Below are 27483 nucleotides of genomic sequence, written 5' to 3'. Positions count from 1 at the left end.
ATAAGAAGTAAACATGGATCTTTCCTTCAAAGTCTAGCGAGTACTTTCAAGTGCCTGAAGTGCTCTGATTAGAGGTAAGCACAGGAGAGGGGCATCAGGGAGATGGGATGGGATTAATACTTTTTCTAGACTAACTGGTTAGATCGTAATCTTAGTATATGTAGTTTTGTTTATGGAAACACAATTTTACTTGCAAATAAGATGTTATAGTGAATGGTTCTGTAATATATAGTGCTTCTCAAACTTCTCCAGTCTTGGAGAGAAGAATAAATATTCCAAGGGAAAACTTTTAACATTTTAGCATTGATTCGTTCCCTCTTTTTATTTTTTGGAGTACGTATCTATTTGCTCCTCCACGGCGACTATACATATGGACCTCGCCAGATGTAACACACAGGAATCAAATTGACTACATCTGTGGAAAGAGACGATGGAAAAGCTCAACGTCATCAGTCAGAACAAGGCCAGGGGCCGACTGCGGAACAGACCATCAATTGCTCATACGCACGTTCAGCTTGAAACTGAAGAAAATTAGAACAAGTCCACAAGAGCCAAAGTACGACATTGAGTATATCCCACGTGAGTTTAGAGACCATCTCAAGAATAGATTCGACGCATTGAACACTAAGGACCCAAGACCAGATGAGTTGTGGAATGACATCAAGGACATCATACATGAAGAAAACAAGAAGTCATTAAAAAGACAAGAAAGAAAGAAACGATCAACATGGATGTCAGAAGAGACTCTGAAACTTGTTCTTGAACATAAGCAGCTAAAGCAAAAGGAAGAAATGATGCAGTAAAAGAGCTGAACAGATTTCAAAGGGCAGCTCAGGAAGATAAAGTATTATAATGACATATAGGGAGCTGGTGATAGAAAACCAAAAGGGAAGAACGCACTTGGCATTTCTCAAGCTGAAGGAACTGAAGAAATAATTCAAACCTCGAGTTGCAATAGTGAAGGATTCTATGGGGGAAAATATTAAACAATGCAGAAGCATCAAAAGAAGATGGAAGGAATACACAGTCATTATACCAAAAAGAATTGGTCGGCGTTCAGCCACTTCAGTAGGTAGCATATGATCAGGAACCGATGGTATTGAAGGAGGAAGTCCAAGCTGCACTGAAGGCATTGGCAACAAACAAAGCTCCAGGAATTGACAGAATACCTATTGAGATGTTTCAAAAAATGGATGTATGGATGTAGTGCTGGAAGTGCTTGCTCATCTATACCAAGAAATTTGGAAGACAGCTACCTGGCCAACTGACTAGAAGAGATCCATATTTATGCCTATTCCCAAGAAAGCTGATCCAATCGAACGCAGAAATTATCGAACGATATCATTAATACCACATGCAAGTAAAATTTTGCTGAAGATCATTCAAAAGCACCTGCAGCAGTGTATCTACAGGGAACTGCCAGAAATTCAGGCCAGGTTGAGAAGAGGACGTGGAACCAGGAATATCATTGCTGATGTCAGATGGATCTTGCCTGAAAGCAGAGAATGCCAGAAAGATGTTGACCTTTGTTTTATTGACTGTGCAAAGGCATTGGACTGTGTGCACCGTAAAAAATTATGGATAACATTGCGAAGAATGGGAATTCCAGAACACTTAATTGTGCTCATGAGGAACCTGTACATAGATCAAGAGGCAGTTGTTTGGACAGAGCAAGGGGATATTGCGTGGTTTAAAGTAAGGAAAGGTGTGCGTTAGGGTTGTATCCTCTCGCCATACCTATTTAGTCTGTATGCTGAGCAACTAATATGAGAAACTGGACTATATGGAGAAGAAGGGGGCATCAAGATTGGAGGAAGACTCATTAACAGCCTGTCTTGTGCAGATGACACAGCCTTTCTTGATGAAAGTGAAGAGGACTTGAAGCACTTACTGATGAAGATCAAAGACCAGCCTTCAGTATGGATGAAACCTCAACATAAAGAAAACAGAAATCCTCAAAACTGGACCAATAAGCAACATCATGATAAACGGAGAAAAGATTGAAGTTGTCAAGGATTTCACTTTACTTGGATCCACAATCAACACCCATGGAAGCAGCAGTCAAGAAGTTAAAAGACGCATTGCATTGGGCAGATCTTCTGCAAAAGACCTCTTTAAAGTGTTGAAAAGCAAAGGTTTCACGTTGAAGACTAAGGTGCTCCTGACCCAAGCCATGGTATTTTCAGTTGCATCATATGCACATGAAAGCTGGGCAATGAATAAGGAAGACCAAAGAAGAATTGATGCCTTTGAATTGTGATGTTGGTGAAGATTATTGAATAATATCATGGACTGCCAGAAGAACAAACAAATCTGTCTTGGAAGAAGTACAACCAGAATGCTCCTTAGGAGCAAATATGGTGAGACTACATCTTACATACTTCGGACATGTCAGGAGAGATCAATCCCTGCAGAAGGACATCATGCTTGGTAAAGTACAGGGCCAGTGAAAAAGAGGAAGACCCTCAATGAGATGGATTGATACAGTGGTTGCAACAGTGGGCTCAAGCATAACGATGATTGTGGGCATGGCGCAGGACCAGGCAGTGTTTTGTTCTGTTGTACACAGGGTCGCTATGAGTCAGAACGGACTCGATGGCACCTAATATCAACAGCTGGTTGCAATCCCCAGATGTGACAGCACACTTCCCCTTTCCACGCCAGATTTTCCATGTCTATCCAGTCAGCTCCTGTCCCTTCCCACCTTCTCATCCTGCCTCTGGACAGGAGCTGCACATTGGGTCTCATGTATCTGCTTGAACTAAGAAATACACTCTTCACGAGTATTATGTTTTATAGCCCAGTCTAATCTTTGCCTGAAGAGCAAGCTTTGGGAATGGTTTTAGTTCTGAGTTAAGAGTATCCAGGGGCCATGGCTTTGGGGGCTCCTCCAGTCTCTGTCAGATATTGTCTAGTCTTTTTAAGTAAATTTGAGTTCTCCACACTTTTCTCCTGCTCCCTCAGGGACTTTGTGTTGTGTTCCCTGTCAGGGCGGTCATTGGTGGTAGCTGGGCGCTGTCTAGTTCATCTGGGTTCAGGCTAATGGAGCCTCTAGTAAATGTGAACCTTTTGTCTCTTGGGCTAAAATTTTCTTTGTGTCTTTGGTGTGCTTCATTCTCCTTTCCTCCAAGTGGGATTGTACTAATTGATACATCTTAGATGGCCACTCACAAGCTTTTAAGATCCCAGACGTCACTCACCGGAGTGGAATGCAGAACATTCCCTTAATGAACTTTGTTATGCCAGTTGACCTAGGTGTCCCCCGAAACCATGGCCCCCAGACCTCAGCCCCTGCTGCTTTGTCCCTCGAAGTGTTTGGGTTGTATTCAGGAAACTTCGTAGCTTTTGGTTTAATCCAGTTGTGCTTCCTTTCCCTGTATTGTGTGTTGACCTTCTCTTCACCTAAGATGGTTCTCATCTACTATCTAGTTAGTGAATTCTGCTCTCCTCCGGTCCCCAGCCTTGAAACCATCAAAGAACGTTTTCCTTTGTGTTTCAGCGTTTTCTTGAGTTCTTGTAATAGTGGCCTCATACAATATTTGTCCTTTTGCTCCTGACTAATTTCACTCAGCATAATGCCCCCCAGATTCATCCATGTTGTGAGATGTTTCATGGATTCATCATTGTTCTTTATCGTTGCGTAGTATTACATTATGTGTACGTACCATAATTTGTTTACCTTCTCGTCAGTTGATGGGCACCTTGGTTGTTTTCATCTTTTTGCTGTTGTGAACAATGCTGCAGTGAACATGAGTGTGCATATATTTATTTGTGTGATGGCTCTTTATTTCTCTAGGATATATTCCAAGGAGTGGGATTGCTGGATGGTATGATAGTTCTATTTCTAGCTTTTTAAGGAAGCACCAAATTGACTTCCAAGGTGGTTTTACCATTTTACATTCCCACCAACAGTGCATAAGTGTTCCAGTCTCTCTACAACCTCTCCAACATTTATTATTTTGTGTTTTTTGAATTAATGCCAGCCTTGTTGGGGTGAAATGGTATCTCATTGTAGTTTTGATTTGCATTTCTCTAATGGCTAATGATTGTGATCATTTCCTCTTGTATCTGTTAGCCGCCTGAATGTCTTCTTTGGTGAAGTGTCTGCTCAAATCCTTTGCACATTTTTTGATTGAGTTTTTGTCTTTTTGTTGTTGAGGTGTTTCAGTATCTTGTAGATTTTAGAGATTAGACACTGATTGGATATGTTGTAGCCAAAAATTATTTCCCAGTCTGTGGGTTGTCTTTTTACTCTTTTGGGGAAGTCTTTTGATGAGCCTAAGTGCTTCATTTTTAGGAGCTCCCAGTTACCTAGTTTCTCTCCTGGTGTTCATGCATTGTTAGTAATGTTTTGTATTCCATTACGTTTGTTGTATTCGGGAAACTTCTTAGCTTTTGGTTTAGTCCAGTTATGCTGACTTTCCCTGTCATTGACTTTCATATTAGGGCTCCTAGCGTTAGCCCTATTTTTTCCTTTATGATCTTTATCGTTTGAGATTTCGTATTAGGTTTTCGATTCATTTTGAGTTAGTTTTTGTACATTGTGTGATGTATGGGTCTTGTTTGATATTTTCCAGAAGAATATCCAGTTATGCCAGCACCATTTGTCAAAGAGATTGTCTTTTCCCCAAACTTTGGGCCTTTGTCAAATATCAGCTGCTCAGAGTTGGGTGAATATACATGTGGATTCTCAATTCTGTTCCACTGGTCTGTGTATCTGTTATTGTACCAGTACCAGGCTGTTTTGAGTACCGTGATGGTATAATAGGTTCTAAAATCAGGTATCGTGAGGCCTCCCACTTTGTTACTCTTTTTCAGTAACGCTTTACTTATCTGGGGCCTCTCCCTTTCCATATGAAGTTGGTAATTTGTTTCTCCATCTCATTGAAAAACTCTTTGGAATTTGAATTGAGATTGCATCGTATCTGTAGATCACTTTGGGTAAAATTGACATATTCACATTGTTGAGTCTTCCTGTCCATGAGCGTGGTATGTTATTCTACTTATGTAGGTCTCTTTTGGTGTCTTGGAGTAGTGTCTTGTACTTTTCTTTGTATATGTCTTTTACATCTCTGGTTAGGTTTATTCCTAAGTATTTTAACTCCTTGGGGGCTATTGTAAATGGTATTGATTCAGTGATTTCCTTTTTGAAGTTCTATTTGTTGATACAGAGGAATCCAACTAATATTCGTAGGTTTATCTTGTATCCTGATGCTTTACTGAAATCTTCCATTAGTTGCAGTAGTTTTCTTGTGGGTTCTTGGGGGTTTTCTGTGTATAAGATCATACATGTGCAAATAGGCGTACTTTTACTTCTTCCTTAGCAATTTGTATGCCCTTTATTTCTTTTTCTTGCCTAATTGCTCTGGCTAGGACTTCCAGCACAATGTCGAATAAGAGTGGTATAAAGGGCACCTTTGTCTGGTTCCCATTCTCAAGGGGAATGCTTTCAGACTCTCCATTTAGGATGATGTTGGCTCTTGGCTTTGTGCTTTGTATAAAGGCCCTTTATTATGTCGAGGAATCTCTCTTCTCTTCTTATTTTGCTGGGAGTTTTTATCATGAATGTGTGTTGGACTTTGTCAAATGAGTTTTCTGCATTAATTGATAAGACTATGTGGTTATTGCCTTTTGTTTTATCTGTGTGATGGATTACATTGATTGTTTTTCTAATGTTGAAACATCCCTGCATACCTGGTATGGATCCTACTTGGTCATGGTGAATTATTTTTTTGATATGTTGTTGAATTCTATCAGCTAGAATTTTGTTGAGGATTTTTGTGTCTAAGTTCATGGTGAATATTGGTCTGTAAGTTTTTTTGTGGTATCCTCACATGGTTTTGCTATCTAGGTTATGCTGGCTACATAGAATGAGTTTGGGAGTATTCCATCCTTATCTATGTGCTGAAATACCTTTAGTAGTAGTGGTGTTAACTCTTCTCAGAAAGTTTGGTAGAATTCTCCAGTGTACCTGTCAGGGCCATGGTTTTTTGTTGTTGTTGTTGAGGTTTTTTAAAATTACCTCTTTAATCTTTTCTTTTTGTTACAGGTTTATTTAGTTTTTCTACTTCAGTTTGTGTTGGTTTAGGTAGGTAGTGTGTTTCTAGAAATTTGTCCATTTCCTCTAGGTTTTCAAATTTGTTTGGAGTATAGTTTTTCATAGTATTGTGATCCTTTTAATGTCAGTTGGTTCTGTTGTGGTATCACCCATCTCATTTCTTTTTTGGGTTATTTGCTTTGTCTCCTGTTTTTCTTTTGTCAGTTTGGCCAGTGGTTTATCAATTTTGTTCATCTTTCAAAGAAGCAGCTTTTGGTATTGTTGACTCTTTCAATTGTCTTTCTATTCTCTATTTCATTTATTTCCGCTCTCATTTTTATTATTTCCTTTCTTCTTGTACCCAAGGGCTTCTTTTGATGCTCACTTTCTATTTGTTCCAGTTGTGGGGTTAATGTTTTCATTTTGGCCCTTCTTTTTTGATGTGTGCATTTATTGCTGTACATTGTCCTCTGTGCACTGCTTTTGCTGTGTCCCAAAAGTTCTAGTAGGATGTGTTTTCATTCTCATTTGACTTTATGAATTTATTTATTCTGTCCTTGACTTATTCTATAATCCAGTAGTTTTTGAGGAAGGTGTTGTTTAGTTTCCATGTATTTGATTTTTTTCCCTTGATTTTTCTGTTACTGATTTCTACTTTTATGGCTTCATGGTCAGAAAAGATGCTTCTTAACATTTCGATGTTTTGGATTCTGTTAAGGCTTGCTTTGTGGCCTAATATGTGGACCATTCTGGAGAATGTTCCATGTACATTGGAAAAGAAAGTATACTTGGCTGCTGTTCGGTGGCATGTTCTGTGTATATCTATAAGATCAAGTTGGTTGATTGTCGCATTTTGATCTTCCATGTCTTTATTGAGCTTTTTACTAGATGTTCTGTCTTTCACTGAAAGTGGTGTGTTGAAATCTCCTCCTACTATTGTGGAACTTTTTCTCTTTTTAGTGCTGTTAGAGTTTGTTCTATATATTTTGGGGCTGTGTTGTTGGATGCCTAAATATTTGTTATGGTTATGTCCTCCTGGTATATTGACCCTTTAATCTTTATATCATGTCCTTCCTCATCCTTTGTGGTGGATTTTGCTTAAAAGTCTATTTTGTCAGAGATTAGTGTTGCCACTCCTGCTATTTTGGTTGTTGTTTGCTTAATATATTTTCTTCCATTCTTTGAGTTTTAGTTTGTGTCTTTAAGGTGTGTCTCTTGTAGGCAGCATATAGACGGATCATGTTTTTTTTTTTAATCCTTTGTGCCACTCTCTGTCTTTATTGGTGCATTTAGTCCATTTACATTCAACATAATTATTGATAGGTATGAGTTCAGTGCTTTGATTTTGATTTTTTTTTTTTTTTTGTGGTGTTGATGGTTTTTGTTCCACTTAATTTTCTGTGTTGAGTTGTTTTTCTTTATGTATTTTCTGGTTCGTTGTTACTAACTGGAATTCATACTATATTCAGATTTCCTTAGTTTTTACCTAATGTCCTTTTTCTGTCCAAGGTTACCATCTAGGATACCACATTATATTTAGTTGTTGTGCCTCCTAACTCTGTTTTTGGCTGTGACAGGTTCTCAGACTTCACTTGATTTTGATGACTTTGGCAGTTTTGAGGATTCTTGGTTAGGTATTTTGTAGATTATCTCTTGGGATTTGCTGTTTCTCTCAGGATTTAACTGGGATGGGCTTTTGGAGGAAGACCACAGGTAAAGTAGTATTTTCATCACGTCATATCAAGGATATATAATACCAACATGACTTATCACTGTCGTCGTTGACATTGAGTTTGTGTTTGTCATCTTTCTCCACTGTAAAGTTAATCTGCTCCACATGCATACTGTATTCTTTGGAAAGAAGTCACTACGCAAGTCCACACTTACGGAGTGAGGAGTTATGCTCTCTCTCTGTGGCAGGATTTTAAATATGGGAAGTAATTTAGAAAGATTGCTCTAGCTGTAGTGGAAAGATTGAATATGGGGCCAGGATTATATTCTGGGTCTTGGTTAATCTGGAGCCCTTAAGACAAGACAAGGTGAGAAAAGACGAAGGCCTAAATGTAAGGCAGTGGCAGTGGGATGGAGATTGAGGAGGTATAACTGACAGATTTCAATGGATTGGGGGTGATAGGAGATGAGGGAGGAGGAGCCCGCAGTAACTTGTAGGAATCTAGCTGGAGTTGGTGACTGTGGAAGTGATAGTGTCAGTTTTTGAGATAAGAAGAAACAGCTTGGTAGTAGTGGTGGTGAGGGTGAATGAGAGGGAATAAAGTTTAGTTTTAAACATGTTGATTTGGAGATGTTTTTTGAGTGATGTTAGATTATATACTTGGCTCCAGAGATACAGATTTAGAAGTTATTCGTAGGCACTGGATTTAGTATGGACATGGTATAAGAAGTCCTGAGTGTAGTAGGAAGAGTAATACTAGAGAAAAAGAGGAACCTAAGGAACACTGATGTTTAAGAAAAGGGTGGAAAAAGAGGGGGGAAAGATCAATTTAGGTTAAAATCGGTTATCACTTATTAGTCATTGGCCGTTTAATTCGTTTGCATTACCCAGAAAAACCCAGTGCCGTTTGCATTAGATTCTGTATTTTGCTAACCCTGTAAACAAAACACTGTCCATATGTGAGACATTTCTTCCTAGTGTAGTTATTGTTCTGATTATACTAATCAGAGCACATTTTGCTAAGTTTAAGGATCAGGACAGCTGAAGAACTGTAGAATGTAATTGACTTAACAGCATTACTTGGTGCCAGGTACTATGCCCTAAGCAGTGGCAATACAAAGATGGAAAAATGGGTTTTCTGTTCCCAAGGAATTCACATTATAATCGGCTAAGTATTTACCAAGTACTCTACCATCTAAAAAGCAAGCAGTGATAACTGGTTAAAAAAACCACCCAGTGCCGTCAGCCGATTCCGATATACGTTAATGACTGCATGTGACTGGATAGCTTCTAACTCCACTATTATCTAAGAACCAACTGCTGTTATCTAAGAACCTGCTGAAACCCTTTCTCTCTTTCCTCCCTCCTCACCCTCTGTAGCTTCATCCTCTCCTTTCCAGTCGATTTTCTGTTTTTCAGTGCCATATAAAGTCTTTTCCTCCCACACAGGCAACCCACAAGTATCCCGTCGTGAGCAGTTCACAGAGTGGTCTAATTTACCTTGCACTGAAAGCTGTTACACGACAGAGCCAGTAAGGTGTCTTATACGAATTATTTTACCTTTCTGTACCTATCTCTTCACCTGTGACCGGGGCATGGTATTAGCTGTCTCGGTTTTTTGGTGAGGATTAAATATGAAATGAGTTAATACATGTGATGCGCATAGTAGTCGCTCAGTAAATGTTAACAATTGCTGCCCCTACTGCTACAAGAGAGAAGATAATGCATACATATAATATCCTACAAAGTTCTGCTGCTAAATCCTCAAAATTCTGTACAAAGTTGTTTGTAGCATTTTATCTTTATTTTCTTTTTTTAAAATTGCAAAAGAACAATTGATTTCACAAGTGCATTTATTAAGAGAGCATACATCTACAGTTCTATTTATGTATATAACAGATACAGTAATACATAAATAGAAACAAAGACCTTTGTTGCCACTGATCCTTAATAATAAGGTACAAGCTCTAGGAGAAAATTGATACTGTGCACTTCAGTGAACTTAGGTCTTTTTTTTTTTTTTTCTTATTTTTGTGATTTATGTGAAAGTTTACAATTCAAGTCAGTTTCTCATACAAAACCTTATGCTCACACTGTTATGTGACCCTAGTTACTCTCTCTATGACAGTACACTCTTCTTCTCCACCCTGTATTACCCATATTACTTGTGTCCATTCAACCAGCTCCTGTCCCCCTCTGCCTTCTCATCTCGCCGCCAGACATGAGCTGCCCATATAGTCTCATGTGTCTGCTTGAGCTAAGAAGCACACTCCTCATCAGTATCATTTTATGTCTTTTAGTACAGTCTAATCTTTGAAGAGTTGGCTTCAGGAATGGTTTTAGTTTTAGGCTAACAGAGAATTGGGGGGCCGTGGCCTTTGGGGTCCCTCCAGTCTGTCAGAGCATTAAGCCTTAGTTTTGGGCTAACAGAGAGTCCGAGGGCCGTGTCTCTCTGCTCCTAAACAGTTGAAAAATCTAATGTGACATTACAGAATGAGAAATAACTAATTCAAGGCTCCAGGGCAGAACAGAAAATAAGCCAAGAGAATATTTCTCTTAGTGTGGGCCAAGATAATTTTAATTTGGAATACAGGAATATATTGTATTATTGTTGCTTTTAGGTGCAGTCTAGTTGATTCTGACCATGGCGATCCTGTGTATAACAGAGCGAAACACTGCTCAGTCCTGTGCCATCCTCATAGTCACTGCTGTTTGAGCCCACTGTGGCAGTCATGTCTCAGTCCATCCCCTTGAGGGTCTTCCTCTTTTTCAGTGACCTTCTACTTTACCAAGTGTGATGTCCTTCTCCAGTGACTGGTCTCTCCTGACAACATGTCCAAAGTATGTTTGAGATGAAGTCTCCACATCCTTGCCTATAAGGAGCATTCTGGCTGTATTTCCGAGACAGATTTATTCCTTCTTCTGGCTGTCCATGGTATATTCAATATCCTGTGCCAACACCATAATCCGAAGGTGTCAGTTTTTCTTCGGCTTTCCTTATCCATTGTCCAGCTTTCACACGCATGTGAGACAATTGAAATTACCATGGCTTGGATCAGGCATACCTTAGTCTTCAAAGTGACGTCTTTGCTTTTAAACTCTTTAAAGAGATCTTCTGTGGCAGATTTGCTCAATGCGGCGCATTGTTTAATTTCTGGTTCCCTTTTTAACACTCTGAAGTGCTTTTTTAACACTCTAAAAAGGCATTTGGCAGCAGATTTGTTCAATGCACTACATTGTTTGATTTCTTGACTGCTGTTTCCATGAGTGTTGATTGTGGGTCCAAGTAAAATGAAATCCTTGACAGCTTCAGTATTTTCTCTGTTTATCTTGATGCTGCTTATTGGTCCAGTGATGAGGATGTTTGTTTTCTTTATGTTGAGGTGTAATTATACTGAAGGCTGTAGTCTTTGATAGGTAAGTGCTTCAAGTCCTCTTCACTGTAAGCAAGCAAGGTTTTGTCGTCTGCATGTTGCAGGTTAATGAGTCCCCAATCCTAATACTGTGTTCTTCTTCATATAGTCCAGCTTCTCTCGATTATTTGCTCAGCGTACAGGTTGAATAAGTATGGTGAAAGGATACAACCCTGGTGCACGCTTTTCCTGGTTTTAAGCCATGCAGTATCCCCTTGTTCTGTTTGAATGACTGCCTTTTGGTCTGTGTACAGGTTCCTCATGAGCACAGTTAAGTGCTATGGAATTCCCGTTCTTCACAATGTTGCCCATAATTTGTTATGATCCACATGGTTGAATGCCTTTACGTAGTAAGTAAAGCACAGGTAAACATCTTTCTGGTATTCTCTGCCTTCAGCCAGGATCCATCTGACATTAGCAGTGATATCCCTCATTCCACGTCCTCTTCCAAATCTGGCTTGAATTTACAGCAGATCACATAGTGAAAGCTTCTTCCATTTTAGTTATTTTAAAAAAATGTTTTGAAATTATACATATATAAAAAATACAGAAAATAGTATTTGCATACCTACCATCCAGTTTTAGCAAGCATCATATATCCTTTCCCTTTTTTACTCATTCGATCTGTATGCTGAACAAATAATTCGAGAAGCTGGACTATATGAATTTCTCATATGCAGCTGGGAAATAAGATATTTTCATGTATAAATGTATTAAATACCCACCCCCCCGCCCACCATTGCCTTCAAGTCATTTCCCACTTATGATGACCCTGACCCCATGGTGCTTCAGAATACAACTGCTGCTCTGTAGGGTTTTCAATGGCTATAATCTTAACCCGGGCCTTTTTTTACAGGTGGATTCGAACTGCCAACCTTTTGGTTAGTGCAACTCTTTGCACTGCCCATGGACTTACATGTATGTTGTTGTTAGGTGCCGTTGAGTTGGTTCCAACTCATAGCAACCCTACGTACAACAGAACGGAACAGTGCCCGCTCCCGTACCATCCCTACAATCGTTGTTATGCTTGAGCTCATCGTTGCAGCCACTGTGTCAGTCCACCTCGTTGAGGGTCTTCCTCTTTTCCGCTCACCCTGTTACCAAACATGATGTCCTTCTTCAGGGACTGATCCCTCCTGACAACACGTCCAAAGTACGTAAGAGGCAGTCTCGCCATTCTTGGTTCTGAGGAGCATTCTAGTTGTACTTCTTCCAAGACAGATTTGTTTGTTCTTTTGGCAGTCCATGGTATATTCAATGTTCTTCACCAACACCACAATTCAGAGGCTTCAATAATTCTTCGGTCTTCCTTATTCATTGTCCAGCTTTCACATGCATATGATGCAGTTGAAAATACCATGGCTTGGGTCAGGCGCACCTTAGTCTTCAAGGTGACATCTTTGTTCTTCAACACTCTAAAGGGGTCTTTTGCAGAAGATTTGCCCAGTGCAGTGTATCTTGTCACTTCTTGACTCCGCTTCCATGGGTGTTGATTGTGGATCCAAGTAAGATGAAATCCTTGACAACGTCAGTCTTTTCTCTGTGTATCATGCTGTTGCTCATTGGTCCAGTTGTGAGGATTTTTGTTTTGTTTATGTTGAGGTGCAATCCATACTGAAGGCTGTGGTCTTTGATCTTCATTAGTAAGTGCTTCAAGTCCTCTTCACTTTCAGCAAGCAAGGTTGTGTCATCTGCATAACGCAGGTTGTTAATGAGTCCTCCTCCAATCCTGATGCCCCGTTCTTCTTCATATAGTCCAGCTTCTCGTATTATTTGCTCAGCATACAGATTGAATAGGTGTGGTGAAAGAATACAACCCTGACGCACACCTTTCCTGACTTTAAACCAATCAGTATCCCCTTGTTCTGTCCGAACAACTGCCTCTTGATCTATGTAAAGGTTCCTCATGAGCACAATTAAGTGTTCTGGAATTCCCATTCTTTGCAATGTTATCCATAATTTGTTATGATCCACACAGTCCAATGCCATTGCATAGTCAATAAAACACAGGCAGACATCCTTCTGGTATTCTCTGCTTTCAGCCAGGATCCATCTGACATCAGCGTTGATATCCCTGGTTCCACGTCCTCTTCTGAAACCGGCCTGAATTTTTGGCAGTTCCCTGTCGATATACTGCTACAGCCGTTTTTGAATGATCTTCAGCAAAATTTTGCTTGAGTGTGATATTAATGATATTGTTCTATAATTTCCACATTTGGTTGGATCACCTTTCTTGGGGATAGGCATAAATATGGATTTCTTCCAGTCAGGTGGCCAGGAAGCTGTCTTCCGTGTTTTTTGGCATAGACGAGTGAGCACCCCCAGTGCTGCATCTGTTTGTTGAAACATCTCAATTGATATTCCATCAGTTCCTGGAGCCTTGTTTTAGACCAGTGCCTTCAGAGCAGCTTGGACTTCTTCCTTCAGTACCATCGGTTCCTGATCATATGCCATCTCTTGAAATGGTTGAACATCAACTAATTCTTTTTGGTATAATGATTCTGTGTATTCATTCCATCTTCTTTTGATGCTTCCTGCATCGTTTAATATTTTCCCCGTAGAATCCTTCACTAGTGCAACTCGAGGCTTGAATGTTTCTTAACTTCTTTTAGGTCAAGAAATGCTGAGCGTGTTCTTCCCTTTTGGTTTTCCATCTCCAGCTCTTTGCACATGTCATTATAATACTTTACTTTGTCTTCTCGGGCCGCCCTTTGAAATCTTCTGTTCAGTTCTTTTACTTCATCAATTCTTCCTTTTGCTTTGGCTGCTCGACGTTCGAGACCAAGTTTCAGTCTCCTCCAACATCCATCTTGGTCTTTTCTTTCTTTCTTGTCTTTTCAGTGACCTCTTGCTTTCTTCATGTATGATGTCCTTGCACAACTCGCCTGGTCTTCAGTCACTAGTGTTCAGTGCATCAAGCCTGTTCTTCAGATGGGCTCTAAATTCAGGTGGGATATACTCAAGGTCATATGTATGTATACACACATCTATATTTCTGTGTCTGTTGATATTGAAAACCATGAGTTTGTACTGATAGGGCTGATTCGAGTCCAGCATCACAGAGTGCATTATTGCCTTCCCCTTTCCATATTTGTTTGTACTCTTCGACTCAGCATAATTATTTTGTGATACGTTTATGCTGTTGTGTGTCGTTAATTCGTTTTTATTGCTGAGTAATATTCCATTGAATGGACACACAGTAAAACCTGGGAAAGCCAGAAACTGTGTAAGGCAGAAACCTGTCAGAGAAGGAAAACTCAAATATTTTCCACTAAAATGAACAATAGAAAATTGGTAAGACTGCACTCTGTCAAAGGCAGAAACCTTGTGAGACCTGGAAAAACAAGGCAGCCTTGTTGAGTTCCGGCTCTCACAGGTTTCACTGCACTACAGTTTTAGGAAACTACCAAGCTTTTTTCCCCAAAGTACTATTATTGTACATTCCCACCAGCCGTATGTGAGAGCTGAAGTTCCTCACTTTCTCCCCATCCCTTGGTATTGCCATTCTTTTTACTTTTATACTTTTTAAAAGGTATGTTGTGGTATGTCATTTTTGTTTGAATTTGCATTTCCGTGATGGCTGATGGTTTCAAGCATCTTTTCATGTGCTTATGTTTTGGTGAAGTGTCTGTTGACATTTTTTGCTCATTTTTTAAAAAATAGGGTTTTCTTAGTCCGTTTCGAGAGCACTTAATATATTTTGGATACAAATTTTTATCAACTATATGATTTGTAATTATTTTCTCTTAGTCTCTGTCTTGACTTTTCATTTTCTTAATAGTGTCATTCAAAGAGCAGAAGTTTTTACTTTTGGTGAAGTCCAACTTATGAATTTTTTATAGATTGTGCTTTTGATGTTCTATCTAAAACCTTTTCTAACCTAGGGTCAGAAATTTTTTCTCTTAAGTTTTCTAGCAGTTTTACAATTTTTGGTTTTACATTTAGGTCTGTGATCCATTTTGAGTTAATTTTTGTACATTGTACAAGTTATGGATCCAAGTTAAAAACCATCTTTTTGCGTTTGTTCCAGTGTCACTTGTTGGAAATGTTGTTTTTTCATTGTATTTTACCTTTGCACTTTTATAGCAAATGAATTGATCGTGTATGTGTGTGGTTCTACTTTTGAACTCTATTTTGTTTCATTTATCTATTTCTCTTTCTTTATGTCAGTACCACACTGTCTTATTAATCTTCGTAATTAGTCTTGAATCAGAGTGAAAGTCCTCCTTGTTTTTTTTTCAAACTTCTTTTGGCTATTTTAGGTACTTTCCATTTCCATATGAATTTTAGAACCAGTTTGTCAGTTTCTACAATGAAGTGCACTGGGATTTGGATTGGGATTGCATTGAATCTGGAGAGCAATTTGGGGAGAATTGCTGTCTTAATAATATTTACTCTTTTGATCTATATATGGTATAATCTATTTACTTAGATCATTTGTTTCTCTCAGCAATGTTCTATAGTTTTCAATTATAGGTTTTTTATATCTTTTGTCCGACCTATCCCTGTTTTTCATGTTTATTTGTAATATTTTTCAATTTTGGTTTCTGACTGTTAGTTGCTAGCACGTAAAAACACAAGTCATTTTTTAAATATCGATATTGTTTCTGGCAACTTTTTAAAACTAACTTATTTTCATAGGTATTTGTAGACTGTAGAATTTTCTACACAGGTAATCCTGTGGTCTGTGAATAAAGACAGTTTTGATTCTACCTTTCTAATGTGGATGCCTTTTATTTATTTCTTTTGAGATACAGCAAGTCTTTTTTTTGTTTATGGATCTCATTTGGTCTCCCTATCGCCACATCCTTGTTGATTTTTAAAAATTTTTTGGATTATGAGTAACATTAACATTGTTATTATTAACTGTGTGAAGAAGGTACACTGAAAAATGATCACCTCTGTCACTTTTGTTGTATTCTTTTCTCCTCATCCTTTATAGCCTGTTCCCACCCACATCATAAATTCATCTTTTAATCTTGCTTAATTCATAGTGTATAACTTTCACATTTTCAGAGGAGTTTATTTCAAAAAAAAAAAAAAAAGGACTAAAAATGCCTTTAGAATGAATCAATTTAGGCCTAACCAGTGTAACGGCATGGTTAGCTGAGCCTTTTTTGTACCTTTTGAAGATAGTTTTAAATGCCTGTGTTGTAATATATGACTACTGCTTGCAATATATCTACTTTTACATGTCAGCTCAACACTTGACACTTATAAAACTTTTGGCCTACTGGTTCCCATTACAGATTTTTAAGAATTTAAATGTGTTTTCTTTCAGGTTAGATTTTGTTTTGGTTTTTAATTTTTATTGTGCTTTAAGTGAAAATTTACAAATCAAGTCAGTCTCTCACATAAAAACTTAAATATACCTTGCTACACAATCCCAATTACTCACTTTTTTTTAATGAGGCAACCCGCTCGCTCCCTCCACTCTCTCTTTCCATGTCCATTTCGCCAGCTTCTAACCCCCTCTACCCTCTCATCTCCCCCTCCAGGCAGGAGATGCCAACATAGTCTCAAGTGTCCACCTGATCCAAGAAGCTCACTCCTCACCAGCATCCCTCTCCAACCCATTGTCCAGTCCAATCCATGTCTGAAGAGTTGGCTTCGGGAATGGTTCCTGTCCTGGGCCAGCAGAAGGTCTGGGGGCCATGACCACAGGGGTCCTTCTAGTCTCGGTCAGACCATTAAGTCTGGTCTTATGAGAATTTGGGGTCTGTATCCCACTGCTCTCCTGCTCCCTCAGGGGTCATCGGTTGTAGCCAGGTACCATCTAGTTCTTCTGGTCTCAGGATGATGTAGTCTCTGGTTCATGTGGCCCTTTCTGTCTCTTGGGCTCATAATTACCTTGGTGTGACCTTGATGTTCTTCATTCTCCTTTGATCCAGGTGGGTTGAGACCAATTGATGCATCTTAGATGGCTGCTTGCTAGCGTTTAAGACCCCAGACACCACTCTTCAAAGTGGGATGCAGAATGTTTTCTTAATAGATTTTATTATGCCAGTTGACTTGGATGTCCCCTGAAACCATGGTCCCCAGACCCCTGCCCCTGCTATGCTGGCCTTCGAAGCATTCAGTTTATCCAGGAAACTTGTTTGCTTTTGGTTCAGTCCAGTTGTGCTGACCTCCCCTGTATTGTGTGTTGTCTTTCCCTTCAGGGAAGGTAGTTCTTATCTACCATCTAATTAGTGAATACCCCCTCCCACCCTCCCTCACTCCCCCCTCACGTAACCACAAAAGAATGTTTTCTTCTCATTTTAAACTGTGTCTCAAGTTATTATACTAGTGGTCTTATACAATATTTGTCCTTTTGCAACCAACTGATTTCACTCAGCGTAATGCCCTCCAGGTTCCTCCATGTTATGAAATGTTTATCGATGCTTAGGATTCCATTGTGTGAATATACCATAATTTATTTATCCATGCATCCGTCGTTGGGCACCTTGGTTGCTTCCATGTTTTTGCTATTGTAAACAGTGCTGCAGTAAACATGGGTGTGCATATATCTGTTTGTGTAAAGGCTCTTATTTCTCTAGGATATATTCCGAGGAGTGGGATTGCTGGATCGTATGGTAGTTCTATTTCTAACTTTTTGAGGAAGCGCCAAATCGATTTCCAAAGTGGTTGTACCATTTGACATTCCCACCAGCAGTGTAGAAGTGTTCCAATCTCTCCACAGCCCCTCCAACTTTTATTATTTTGTGTTTTTTGGATTAATGCCAGCCTTGTTGGAGTGAGACGAAATCTCATTGTAGTTTTGATCTGCGTTTCTCTAATGGCTAATGATCGTGAACATTTCCTCATGTATCTCTTAGCTACCTGAATGTCTTCTTTAGTGAAGTGTCTATTCATATCTTTTGCCCATTTTTTAATTGGGTTATTTATCTATTTGTAGTTGAGTTTTTGCAGTATCATGTAGATTTTAGAGATCAGACGCTGATCCGAAATGTCATAGCTAAAAACTTTTTCCCAGTTTGTAGGTAGTCTTTTAATTCTTTTGGTGAAGTCTTTGGATGAGCATAGGTGTTTGATTTTTTGGAGCTCCCAGTTATCTAGTTTTTCTTCTGTGTTCTTTATAATGTTTTGTATACTGTTTATGCCATGTATTAGGGCTCCTAACGTTGTCCCTATTTTTTCTTCCATGATCTGTATCATTTTAGATTTTATATTTAGGTCTTTGATCCATTTTGAGCTCGTTTTTGTGCATAGAGTGAGGTATGGGTCTTGTTTCATTTTTTTGCAGGTGGATATCCAGTTATGCCAGCACCATTTCTTAAAAAGACGGCCTTTGCCCCATCAAACTGTTTTGGGGCCTTTGTCAAATATCAGCTGCTCATATGTGGATGGATTTATGTCTGGATTATCAGTTCTGTTCTTTTGGTCTATGTATCTGTTGTTGTACCGGTACCAGGCTGTTTTGACTACTGTGGCGGTATAATAGGTTCTAAAATCAGGGTAAAGTAAGGCCTCCCACTTTGTTCTTCTTTTTTCAGTAATGCATTATTCATCTGGGGCCTCTCTACCTTCCATATGAAGTTGGTGATTTGTTTCTCCATCTCATTAAAGAATGTCGTTGGGATTGGGATGGGAATTGCATTAAATGTATAGATCGCTTTTGGTGGAATAGACATTTTTATAATGTTAAGTCTTCCTATCCATGAACAAGGTATGTTTTTCCACTTATGTGAGTCTCTTTTGGTTTGTTGCAGAAGTGTACTGTAGTTTCCCTTGTATAAGTCTTTTACATCTCTGGTAAGATTTATTCCTAATTATTTTATTTTCTTGGGAACTACTGTAAATGGCATTGATTTGGTGATTTCCACTTCGATGTTCTTTTTGTTGGTGTAGAGGAATCCAACTGATTTTTGTATGTTTATCTTGTATCTCAATACTCTGCTGAACTCTTCTATCAGCTTCAGTAGTTTTCTGGAGGTTTCCTTAGGGTTTTCTGTGTATAAGATCATGTCATCTGCAAATAGAGATACTTTTACTTCTTTCTTGCAAAGATGCCCTTTATTTCTTTATCTAGCCTAATTGCTCTGCCTAGGACTTCCAACACAATGTTGAGTAAGAGCGGTGATAAAGGGCATCCTTGTCTGGTTCCCGATCTCAATGGGAATGCTTTCAGGCTCTCTCCATTTAGGGTGATGTTGGCTGTTGGCTTTGTATAAATGCCCTTTATTATGTTGAGAAATTTTCCTTCTATTCCTATTTTGCTGAGAGTTTTTATCATGAACGGGTGTTGAACTTTGTCAAATGCCTTTTCTGCATCAATTGATAAAATCAAGTGATTCCTGTCTTTTGTTTTATTTATGCGATGGATTACATTAATTGTTTTTCTAAAGTTGAACCATCCCTGGATACCTGATATGAATCCCACCTGGTCGTGGCGAATTATTTTTTTGATACGTTTTTTAATTCTGTTGGCTAGAATTTTGTTGAGGATTTTTGCATCTACGTTCTTGAGGGATATAGGTCTGTAATTTTCTTTTCTTGTGGTATCTTTACCTGGTTTTGGTATCAGGTGGCTTCATACAATGAGTTTGGTAGTATTCCGTCCTTTTCTATGCTCTGAAATATCTTTAGTAGTAGTGATGTTAAGTCTTCTCTGAAAGTTTGGAAGAGCTCTGCAGTGAAGCCGTCTGGACCAGGGCTTTTTTTTGTTGGGAGTTTTTGGATTACCTTTTCAATCTCTTCTTTCCTTATGGGTCTATTTACTTGTTCTACCTCTGTTTGTGTTAGTTTAGGTAGGTAGTGTGTTTGTAATTCATCCATTTCTTCTAGGTTTTCAAATTTGTTAGAGTATAATTTTTCATGGTAATCTGATATGATTCTTTTAATTTCAGTTGAGTCTGTTGTAATATTGCCCATCTCATTTCTTTTTCGGGTTATTTGGTTCCTTTCCTGTTTTTCTTTTGTCAGTCTGGCCAGTGGTTTATCAATTTTGTTGATTTTTTTTAAAAAACCAGTTTTTGGTCTTGTTAATTCTTTCAGTTTTTCTGTTTTCTATTTCATTTAGTTCAGCTCTGATTTTTATCATTTGTTTTCTTCTGCTGCCTGTGGGTTTCTTTTGTTGCTCTCTTTCTATTTGTTCACGTTGTAGGGATAATTCTTTGATTTTGGCCCTTTCTTCTTTTTGGATGTGTGCGTTTATTGATACAAATTGACCTCTGAGCACTGCTTTTGCCATGTCGCAAAGGTACTGATAGGAAGTGTTTTCATTCTCATTGGATTCTATGAATTTCTTTATTCCATCCTTACTGCCTTCTATAATCCTGTAATTTTTGAGCAGGGTATTGTTCAGTTTCCAAGTGTTTGATTTCTTTTCCTGTTACTGATTTCTATTTTTATGGCCTTATGGTCAGAGAAGATGCTTGGTAACATTTCAGTGTTTTGGATTCTGCTAAGGCTTGCTTTATGACCTAATATGCAGTCTATTCTAAAGAATGTTCCGTGTGCACTAGAAAAGAAGTATACTTGGTTGCATTTGGGTGGAGTGTTCTGTATATGTCTGTGAGGTCAAGTTGGCTGATTGTGGCATTTAGATCTTCCTTGTCTTTATTGAGCTTCTTTCTGGATGTCCTGCCCTTCACTGAAAGTGGCGTGTTGAAGTCTCGTACTATTATTGTGGAGCTGTCTCACTTTTCAATGCTGATAGAGTTTGTTTTATGTATCTTCCAGCCCTGTCATTGGGTGAATAAATATTTAATATGGTTATATCTTCCTGGTGTATTGTCCCTTTAATCATTATATAGCGTCCTTCCTTATCATTTCTGATGGATTTGACTTTAAAGTCTATTTTGTCAGAAATTAATATTGCCACTCCTGCTCTTTTTTCATTGTTGTTGCTTGATATATTTTTTCCATCCTTTGAGTTTTAGTTTGTTTTTGTCTCTTAAGTTTAAGGTGTGTCTGTTGTAGGCAGCATATAGACGGATCTTGTTTTTTAATCCATCCTGCCACTCTCTGTCTCTTTATTGGTGCATTTAGTCCATTTACATTCAGAGTAATTATGGATAGGTATGAATTTAGTGCTATCATTATGATGTCTTTTTTTGTGTGCTGGCAGTTTCTTTTTCCCACCTGACTTTATGTGCTGAGTAGATATTCTTTATATATTGTCCTTTCCTCATAATTGTTGTTGTTGATTTTGTTTCTGCTGAGTCTGTATTTTTTCCTTGTATTTTATTTTGATGAGTAGGATAGTTTGTCTCCTTTGTGGTTACCTTATTATTTACCCCTATTTTTCTAAATTTAAACCTAACTTTTATTTCTTTGTATTGCCATATCTTCCTCTCCATTTGGAAGGTGTATGATTACATATCTTAGTCCCTCTTTATTATTCTAATGTTGTCTTCTTTTATAGAATAACATCGCTGTTACCCTTTTTTGATGCTTTTTTTTTTTTAAATAATCTTGCTTTGTTTTTTTGGATTTCCCTGTGTGGGTTGACTTCTGGTTTCTCTGCCCAGTGTTCTAGTCTTGGGTTGATACCTGATAGTATTGATTTTCTAACCAAAGAACTCCCTTTAGTATTTCTTGTAGTTTTGGTTTGGTTTTTACGAATTCCCTAAACTTGTGCTTATCTGGAAATGTCTTAATTTCACTTTCATATTTAAGAGACAGTTTTGCTAGATATATGATTCTTGACAGGGAATTTTTTTCCTTCAATTTTTTAAATATGTCATCCTATTGCTTTCTTGCCTGGGTGGTTTCTGCCGAGTAGTCCGAGCTTATTCTTATTAGCTCTACTTTGTAGGTGATTTTCGTTTATCCCTCGCTGCTCTTATGATTCTCTCTTTATCTTTGGTTTTGGCAAGTTTGGTTATAATATGTCTTGGTGACTTTCATTAAAATCTACCTTATGTGGAGTTCGATGAGCATCTTGGATAGATATTTTCTCATCTTTCATGATATCAGGGAAGTTTTCTGCCTACAAATCTTCAACATTTCTCTCTGTATTTTCTGTTATCCCTCCCTGTTCTGGTACACCAGTCACTTGTAGGTTATTTCTCTTGATAGAGTCCCACATGATTCCTTAAGGTTTCTTCATTTTTTTTTTAATTCTTTTTTCTCATATTTCTTCAAATACATTAGTGCCAAGTGATTTATCTTCTAGTTCAGTCTAGCTTCTACTTGCTCAGTTCTGCTCCTCTGACTTTCTATTGAGTTGTCTACTTCTGTAATTTTATTGATAATATTCTGAATTTCTGATTGCTGACTGTGGATTTTTTCCAGCTTATTAAACTTTTCATTATGTTCCTGAATAATCTTTCTAATTTCTTCAGTTGCTTTATCTGTGTGTCCTTTGGCTTGTTCTGCATATTGTCTCATTTCCTTCCTGATGTCTTGAAGGGTTCTGTATATTAAACTTTTGTATTCTGCATCTGGTAATTCCAGGAAGGCACTTTCATCTAGAAGATCCCTGGATTCTTTGTTTTGAGAGCCTGTTGAGGTGATCATGGTCTGTTTCTTTATGTGACTTCATATTGACTGTTGTCTCTGAGCCATCTATAAGTTATTGTATTAGTTTATGCTTGCTTACCGTGTCATAGCTTCTTTCTTTGTTTTGTTTTGGTATACCCCTGTGGGTTGCTTCAGTGAGCCAGCTTGATTATTTTCACCTTTGGAGCTCTGGTGTCCTGTCCCCAGCTGGCTAGAGCTGTTATCAGGTATATCAGCCTAGGAGTCCATTCAGTTTTCTTGTATGAATTCAGCTCAGGTTTCCAGGTAGCTGATCATCCAGTGTGTGGTCCAGGCTCCGCCCTACAGTCTTAGAGGGGCAGGGGTGATTGGCGTGTATACTGGTATCTGATTGCAGTAGGGGGTCACGCTCTGAACAAGGCAGGGGGTTGAGAACCGACCCCTGAGTGTCTCTGAGGAAAGCGCATCCCTGTTCCCTAGAACGTGCAGGTGGGTGGGTTCTGCAGACAGACTGTGGGCACCCAAAGTTTTTGGTTGTAAGGACTGGGAGGTGCCAGTTATCTTTGGACCCCTGTTGTGGGTGGTTGGGTGACCTGAGTGGAGCTACCAGTCCTTAGGTCCCTGATGTGGGTAGGTGAGGACCTTGTTTAATAGGCAAAGCAATATCAAACATCAGACACCCACCTGTCCACTGTACAGCTGAAATGGTTGGAGTCTGCCAACAAGGGCCTATTCTCCCGAAATGGGCCCACACGGGTCCATGCAGAAGGGAAAGGTGCTCCAAGTCCACAGACAGTTTATGCCTGGACAGGAGCTGCTTCTGTCCTGAGCTCCCCTGGTTATTGGAGCTAGCAAATTATCTTTTCCCCTAAATGCAATTTTTTTTTGCTCTCCCAAGGCCGGGACGATGGCTCTGGGTGCTCACCAGGGTCTATCTCAGACCCAGGGATTCAGCCTCTGAAGCCAGCTTGGGGTGCCGGGGCCCGGTAACATATACACAAACACTTAGCTTTTGCCGAGAGCACGGTTCTCAGGTTCCAGAGGTGTGTGTGGGCTGTGTGGCTGCTGCTTGTCCCTGAGGAAACTGCTGCCGAGTGCTAGTACCAGCCCGCTGCTGCTGCCGCTGCTCAGGAATGGTGCCTCAGGGCTCCCCGCCTTTCAGGTCTGGTCAATCCTTTCCGCTTCTGAAAGGTCTCTTCCTTCCCCTGCCCCTCAGTTCGTTGTCTAAGCTTGCCTTTGAAGTTCAGGGCTCCCAGCTTGTCACAAATATACTTGTTTCACTCGTTTTTTCGGGTGTTTGTTGTAAAGAGGGCTCGCCGGAAGCGCCTGTGTATTCCGCCATCTTGGCTCCCTCAGGTTAAATTTTTAAAATAATGTTGTTAAAAGAATCTTTGGATTTCTATTGTCAAGTCACTATAAAGTTATTAATGGCAGAGAAGGGTGAGGGTGATCAAAACATACATTAAATTCTCTGGGAGCGTTATTTCAAAGAGAAATGTTGGAAGGCTGGGGAGGAAAGACCCAAAGTGTGAGCACTATGAATTACACAGGATCTGTCAAATAGGAATAACTGTAAGATATTCGTCTGTATGGATCATAACAAATGGATAACATTATGAAGAACAGGATTTCCAGAACATATAATTGTGCTCATGCAGAACCTGTACATAGACCGAGAGGCAGTCATTCAAACAGAACAAGGGGATACAGTGTGGTTTAAAATCAGGAGAGGCATTTGTCAGGGTTGCATCCTTTTACCATAGTTTTTCAGTCTGTACGCTGAACAGATAGTCAGAGAAGGTGGACTGTATTTACAAGAACGGGACATCAGGATTGGAGGAAGACTCATTAACAACCTGTGATATGCAGATGACAAAACCTTGGTTGCTGAAAGTGAAGAGGATTTGAAGCACTTACTATGAAGATCGAAGACTAGACTACAGCCTTCAGCTTGGATTACATCTCAGCATAAAACAGAAATCCTCACAACTGGACTAATAAGCAACATCAAGATAAATGGAGAAGATATTGAAGTTTTCAAGGATTTCATTTAACTTGAATCCACAATCAATGCCCATGGAGCAGCAGTCAGGAAATCAAAAGACACATTACATTCGGCAGATCTGCTGCAAAAGACCTCTTTAAAGTGTTAAAAAGCAAAGATGTCACTTTGAGGACTAAGGTGTGCTTGATGTAAGCCATGGTATTTTCAGTTGCTTCAATATGCATGTGAAAGCTGGACAATGAATAAGGAAGACGAAGGAAGAATTGATGCCTTTGAATTGTGTTGGTGAAGAATATTGAATATAAATGGACTGCCAGAAGAAGGAACAAATCTGCCTTGAAAGAAGTACAGCCAGAATTGCCCTTCAAAGGGAGGGTGGTGAGACTTTGTCTTTTGTACTTTGGACATGTTATCAAGAGGGACCAATCCCTGGAGAAGGACATCATGCTTGGTAAAGTAGAGGGTCAGCAAAAAGAAGAGGAAGACTCTAAATGAGGTGGATTGACAGCAGTAGCTGCAACAATGGGCTCAAACATAGCAACGATTGTGAGGATGGCACAGGACTGGGCAGTGCTTCTTTCTCTTGTGCCTAGGCTTGCTATGAGTCGGAGCTGACTCGACAGTACCTAACAACTCTACATGGTACCTGTTTCTTAAGTTAAAAAAAAAAGGTAAGATACAAAAGTGCTTGGCAGTAACATTGTCTCAGCTGATTTGGGAGCCACCCCCACCCATCCCATCACCCTATAATGCTAAGCACATGGGTCCCATTAAGGCAGGTTTAGGTAAAAGGTGGGTGATGTCATCACGCTCTCAGGCTTAAAGACCAAAGTCTTGTTGTTACTCATTGCTTGTTATATCTGTTAAATTATAATAATTACATAAGAATTTTCTTTTTTATTTCTACCAAGCTAAACTGGCAAGACGCAGTCAAGAAAGAGAAAATCTTGGAATGCTAGTCTGGTCACCTAATCAAAATCTCTCAGAGGCAAAACGTAAGTCTTCAAACACATTTATTTTTCACTCTTTTTATTTAACGTAAGGTTTTAAAGGTACCTTTGTGGCTAAAATTCTCAACATATATTTCATTTCTCATAAATTCTTTTTCATTTCTCTATTTAAAAGAAATAATTTGGAGTTTGGAAATAACTTTTTTTTTTTTTTACTGTGGTCTGTCATAATGACTTAAAGATTTTTAACCTTGTGGTTTCATCATTTCCCACTTTTTCCACAATGCTTTGTGTAGCTAATTCTGAAGTAACTAGAAAGAGAGACTCAGAGTGGGAAGAAAATCATGACTCGTCATGTACCTCCCTTAGCTGGGAATTTATAAATTTCTAAGGACAGAGAAATGGTCAGATTTTTAAGGTGAAGATTAAAAAGATGACAGAGTCCAAATGTGTATTATTGGAAATAGACCTTATAAGACCTGCCTAGCTGGAAGGAAAACTTTGAGTTGGCAATTTATTTGTTTTATGTTTTAAAAGTTTATTAGGATGAATATTCTGAGCTACATTTCATTTTTGGGGGGGTGGGGGTGGAAGGAAGGGGCCCTGTAGCTGTTGGTAATATTAATTGTATTTTCAGAGTCTGATTTCTCAGCTTTTCTGTCCCATCTGTTCAACTGATGCCATACAAGATTAATTTTTTGTTATACTTTTCCATAAGTTAAACTGCCATTTTCAAAGTCTTTATTTTCTTCATAACTTCGTAAGAGAAAACCCAAAAACCTGTTGCTGTTGAGTCGGTTCCAACTCATAGCGATCCTATCGGACAGAGTAGAACTACCCCATAGAGTTTCCAAGGAGCGCCTGGTAGATTTGAACTGCCAGCCTTTTGGTTAGCAGTTGTAGCACTTAACCACTAAGCCACCAGGGTTTCCTCATGAGAGAGAAGAAGACTAAACTCCTTTTTTGAGAATTTTTCAGCAGGGATTTGTGAATGGTCTTTTTGGGGTCTGTGAACTTGAAATTCACATGCGAAAAAGAATTTTTTTCATTGTACTTTAGAAGAAGGTTTGTAGGACTAGTTTCTCACCAAACAGTTAGTACACACATTGTTCTATGACACTGGTTAACAGCCCCACGACGTGCCAACACCGTCCCTTTTCAACCCTGGGTTCCCTATTACTAGCTTTCCTGTTCCCTCCTGCCTTTCAGTTCCTGCCGCAGGGTTGGTGCACCCCTTTACGCTTGTTTCGTTCCATGGGCATGTTACGTCTTTGGCTGAAGGTGAGCCTCAGGAGTGACCTCATTACTGAGCTGAAAGGGTGTCGGGGGCCATACACTCAGGGTTTCTCTAGACTCTCGTCAGGCCGGCAAGTCTGGTCTTTGTTTTTGAATTAGAATTTTGTTCTACATTTTTCTCCAGCTCTGTCCAGGACTCTCTGTTGTGACTCCTGTCAGAGCAGTCAGTGGTGATAGCCAAGCACCATCTAGTTTTACTGGACTCGGTCTGGTAGGGTCCATGGAAGATGTGGTCCGTTAGTCCTTTGGACTAGTCTTTCCCTTGTATCTTTAGTTTTCTTTATTCTTTGCTCCTGAAGGGTCGAGACCAGTGGAGTGTCCTAGATGGCCGGTCACAGGCTCTTAAGACCCCAGACACTATTCATCAAAGTAGAATGTAGAACATACTCTTTATAAACTCTTAATGCCAGTTGAGCTAGCTGTTCCCTGAGACCATGGTCCCCACAGCCCTCAGCCCAGCAGTTCAGTCCCTCAGGCATTTTGGATGTGTCTATAGCACTACCATGACCTTGCCTTGTAAGGTTGTGTTGGCTTCCCCAGTATTGTGTACTGTCTTACCCTTCACCAAAGTTTCCACTTATCTATTGTTACTGTTTTTCCATCCCCACCCTTCCCCTCCCTTGTAACCGTCAAAGATTGTTTCTTTTTATATGTAAACCTTTTCATGAGTCTTTATAGTAGTG

General features: G+C 39.3%; 1 protein-coding gene across 2 annotated transcripts in view; it reads left to right on the top strand.

Moving 5' to 3' along the window:
* The window catches only part of RCOR1 (REST corepressor 1), a 146288-nt gene that overhangs the window by 66515 nt on the left and 52290 nt on the right, over positions 1-27483 (top strand). For both annotated transcript variants that reach the window (XM_064292942.1, XM_064292943.1), the window contains one exon: positions 25466-25549. In XM_064292942.1, coding sequence (XP_064149012.1) covers positions 25466-25549 — 84 coding nt within the window. The remainder of the gene's footprint in view (positions 1-25465; positions 25550-27483) is intronic.

Source organism: Loxodonta africana, chromosome 10, assembly GCF_030014295.1.
Source record: "Loxodonta africana isolate mLoxAfr1 chromosome 10, mLoxAfr1.hap2, whole genome shotgun sequence".
NCBI classification, from domain to species: Eukaryota; Metazoa; Chordata; class Mammalia; order Proboscidea; family Elephantidae; genus Loxodonta; species Loxodonta africana.
This window is presented reverse-complemented; position numbering and strand designations above follow the sequence as displayed.